The sequence below is a fragment of the Eimeria tenella genome, genomic scaffold (genome assembly GCF_000499545.2).
Source record: "Eimeria tenella Houghton genomic scaffold, Eth_scaff449, whole genome shotgun sequence".
Lineage (NCBI taxonomy): Eukaryota > Apicomplexa > Conoidasida > Eucoccidiorida > Eimeriidae > Eimeria > Eimeria tenella.
In genome coordinates, this window is record NW_013543374.1 from 3,287 (window position 1) to 7,554 (window position 4,268).

The 4,268-nt window shown below is 45.5% G+C and overlaps 1 protein-coding gene across 1 annotated transcript in view; it reads right to left on the reverse strand.

Moving 5' to 3' along the window:
• The window catches only part of ETH_00026095 (coatomer beta subunit, putative), a gene marked incomplete at both ends in the record, with an annotated part of 7,340 nt that extends 3,275 nt beyond the window's left edge, over positions 1-4,065 (reverse strand). The window contains 7 exons of the mRNA XM_013377037.1: positions 277-405; positions 887-1,013; positions 1,411-1,660; positions 1,879-2,022; positions 2,924-3,030; positions 3,218-3,414; positions 3,854-4,065. Coding sequence (XP_013232491.1) covers positions 277-405; positions 887-1,013; positions 1,411-1,660; positions 1,879-2,022; positions 2,924-3,030; positions 3,218-3,414; positions 3,854-4,065 — 1,166 coding nt within the window. The remainder of the gene's footprint in view (positions 1-276; positions 406-886; positions 1,014-1,410; positions 1,661-1,878; positions 2,023-2,923; positions 3,031-3,217; positions 3,415-3,853) is intronic.
• Positions 4,066-4,268: the final 203 nt, after the last annotated feature.

Genomic DNA, 4,268 nt, shown 5'->3' on the forward strand with positions numbered 1-4,268 from the left:
CGCGGCAGCGGCGGCAGCAGCAGCAGCAACAGCAGCAGCAGCAACAGCAGCAGCGTAAAAAACAGCACAAAGGGAGGGTTTCAGGCTCTGGTTGACGCGCAGCTGTAGGACGGTCCACTGCGCCTCAAATCCTAAACCCTAAACCCTAAACCCTAAACCTCAAGTCCCATACCGCAAATCCCAAACCCCTAAGCGAAGCGCTGAAGTGGCCCCCAAAACCCTAAATTCTAGACCCTAAAAAACCCTAAACCCTACACCCTAAACCCTAAACCCTACCTTGAGGGCCTGGGAGCCTGCATGAGCCTCTTGCTTTCTTTTTTCGATTTCTTCTTTTCTCTTTCCTTCCAAATCCGTTTCAAACCAATCCAAACATTGCTGCAGCTGCTTCTGCTGCTTCGGCCCCCCCTGCAGCAGCAGCAGCAGCAGCAGCAGCAGCAGCAGAGAGAACATAAGCGTGCTTCGGTTGCCGTTTTTGTCTCTCTTTACCTCACTAAACCCTAAACCCTAAACCCTAAACCCTAAAGGCTTCTAAGGCCTAGTTGCCAAACCCTAGAACTGCCACGCCCTAAACCCTAAACCACAATACTAAAGTTCTAAACCCCCGTAAACCCTATAAACCCTCAAACCCTGAAAGCCCTTCAAACCCTCTAAACCCTTAAAACCCCGCAAACCCTCGAATGGCTCAAACCCTCGAATCCCCTAAACCCTCAAAGTCCCTCAGACCCTCGAACCCCTAAACCCTCAGAAGCCCCAAACCCTCGAAACCCTCAAATCCTCTAAAGCGTGAGCCCCTGAAGAGTTCTGAGTGCGTGGCAACTTGCAAACCCTCGAAACCCTAAACCCTCGAAACCCTAAACCCTAAACCCTAAACCCTGCTGCAGCTGACCAGCAGGCACAGCAGCGCAGTGAGCGCCTGGTTGCAGCGAGTTGCTGCGTCGCTGCTCTTTCCTGCTGCTTCTCGGGCCAGTTTGAAGAGGCAGCAGCACAGCAGCAGCGCCTGCTGCTGCTCCAGCCTGAGCAGCAAACATCGGCACGCCCGCACACTCAAACACAAACCCCAGCAGCAGCAGCAGCAGCAGCAGCAGCAGCAGCAGCGAAGCAGCAGCAGCAGCGGTGGCAGCGGTAGGAGGAGGGGAAGTGGGAGTAGCAGCAGCAGCAGCAGTAGCAGCAGCAGTAGCAGGAGCGACGAGAGTAGCAGGAGGGGGAGTGGGTGGGACAGCAGCAGCAGCAGCAGCAGCAGCAGCAGCAGCGCCAGCAGCAGCAGCAGCGGTGGCAGCGGTAGGAGGAGGGGAAGTGGGAGTAGCAGCAGCAGCAGCAGCAACAACGAGAGTAGCAGGAGGGGGAGTGGGTGGGACAGCAGCAGCAGCAGCAGCAGCAGCAGCAGCGCCAGCAGCAGCAGCAGCAACTTACGGTTTGAATTCGAGGGGTTCTTCGAGGAAAGGTTCTTCTTGCGATGCAGCTTCGAACGCTTCTGCTCCTTCTGTCTTTGCTGCTGCTGCTGCTGCAGCTGCTGCTGCAGCAGCAGCAGCAGCAGCTTGCTGCTTGCGTCTCTCCAGATAGTCTGGAGATGACAGCAGCAGCAGCTTCGTGATGGCAACAGCTAAAGTTGCTGCCAGCAAAGTGTCTCCTCCTACAATTAAGTTCCGCAATGTGCTGCTGCCTGAGCACAAAACACCCAATTCCCTGCTGCTGCTGCTGCTGCTGCTGCTGTTGTTGTTGCTGCTGCTGCTGCACCCGCAGCAGCCAAGACAGCGCCTCCACAGCAGCAAAAGTCAACAAACCACCGCAGCAGCAGCAGCAGCCCCCTCCTTCTCCCCCGCTTCCCCGGCAGCAACCGCAGCAGCAGCAGCAGCAGCAGCAGCAGCAGCAATTGTTGACCTTTAGTGGAGTTTTCTGTCTCCGCCTGAACAACAGTTTCGGTGCCATAAGAGCCGTCAGCCAAAACGATTGTGCGCAGCTGCTGCTGCTGCGTCTCTGCTGCTGCAGCAGCAGCAGCAGCAGCAGCAGCAGCAGAGGCCGCAGCTGCAGCAGCACCAGCAGCAGCAAACACCACCGACAAAAGTTAAATGGCATTTTAATTTAAATTTAAAAAGGATAAATGGATAATTAAACATAAAACAAAAAATCAAAAAGAGAAAAAGACAAAAGCCACCAAAAGAAGATAAGAATAAAAATAGAAAGACAAGAGTAATAAAAAATAAAAAATAAAAAAAACGAAACAAAACAAAAGTAAAGATAAACAAAAAAGAAAAAATATCAAAAAGAAACAAAAGAATAAACAAAAAGAAAAACAAAAAGAAAAACAAAAAGACAAAACATAAAAATAAAAAACAAGAAATAATAAACTTTGACAAGAGAAACAACTAAAAATAAAAAGCAAATGAAAAAAATACAACCAAATTAAAATTAAATTAAATCAAATTAAATTACATCAAATGAAATGAAATGAAATGAAATTAAATTAAATTAAATAATTAAATACATGAAAGTAATATTAGAATAAAAAACAAAACAAATCAAATCCAAACAAAACCAAACAAAAAACGAATCAAATTAAAAGCAAAAACAATAAAACAAACACGACAAAAACAAATCAAAGTAATAAACAAAATAAACAAATAAATAAACAAATAAATAAACAAATAAATAAACAATATAAATAAATAAATAAATAAATAAATAAAATAAATAAAATAAAAATAAATAAAACATACAGTCCAGAGGAAGTGGGCTTAGGGCGTCGTAAACGGCTGCGATGAAATTTGCTGCTGTTTCTTTGCAGAGACAAAACTGGCCAAAAAGATAAATGCAAATTCTATAAACCCTAAAAATAAATAATAAATAAATAAATAAATAAATAAAATAATAAAACCAGCTGCTGCTGCTGCTGCTGCTGCTGCTGCTTTCACGGGTGCTGCAGCACCTGGAATGGCAGCAGCAGCTCTATTAGCTGCAGCAGCAGCAGCAGGGATGGCAGCAGCAACAGCAGGAAGTGCTTCTACAGCAGCAGCAGCAACAATGGCAATGGCACTAGCAGCAGCAGCAGCACTAGCACCATTAGTACTAGTAGCAGCAGCAGCAACAACAGTATAAGCAGCATTAACAGCAGCAACAGCAATAGCAACATTCACAGCAGCAGCAGCACGAACCACAAAAGCAGCAGCAGCAACAACAGCAGCAGTAACCACAACAGCAGCAGCAGCAGCAGCAAAGTTACTTGGCGTGTTTGGGTTCATTGATTGCTTCTGCAATATGAGAAATGATTAAAGGCCGCAAATGGGGATAATGAATAGCAGCAGACCGCAGCAGCAGCGCAGCAGCAGCAGCAGCAGCAGCAGAAGTGTCTCCCAAAAGGTCTCCGAAGCAGCTGAGAGAAGCCATCAGCGATGACGGGTACTTCAGGCAGCAGTGGGCCTAAGCAGCAGCAGCAGCAGCAGCAGCAGCAGCAGCAGCAGCAGCAGCAGCAGCAGCAGAAGCAGCAGCAGAAGCAGCACAAACAGCAAATGCAAAAGCATTTAACTAGTTCATTATTATATATTTATATATTTATATGTTCATTTATTTATTTAATTTATTTCCTATCATTTATTTATTATTTTTTATTTATTATTTTTTATTTATTTTAAATTCGTTTTCATGATTGGCTGCGAAGGAGCAAAAAGGAAAAAAGACAAAAAACAAAAAAGAAAAAAAAGATAAAGTAAATAGAGAAATATAAGGAAAGAGAAATAAAGAATAAGAAATAAATAAATAAGTAAATAAGCAAATGAATGAGTAAATAATAAATAAATAAATAAATAAATAAATAAATGGATAAGTAAATAAATAAATAAATAAATAATCAAGGGCTCACGAGTGTTTCGACAAGTGCCGTTCTATAGGCCTCATTGATTTGTCCGCTGCTGCTGCTGCTGCTGCTGCTGCTGCTGCTGCTGCTGCAGTCCTCAGTTTTGGTGATTTGTCTCCGCAGCAACTTTCCCACCTGCTCTGCTGTGTCTGCGGAGACACTTGACTTCACCAAATCCAAAATCCGCAAACGAACTTCCAAAGAATTCGTCTGCAGGCCTGCAGCAGCAGCAGCAGCAGCAGCAGCAGCAGCAAAGGCAGCAGCAGCAGCAAAGGCAGCAGCAGCAGCAAAAGCGGTGGAAAAGCAGACGTAGTAAGAGTAGCAGCAAAAGCAGCAGCATGAACAGTAACAGCCAGATTGAAGCTTGGAGGGTTTATGAGGGTTTAGAAGGGTTTATGAGGGTTTATGAGGGTTTAGAGGG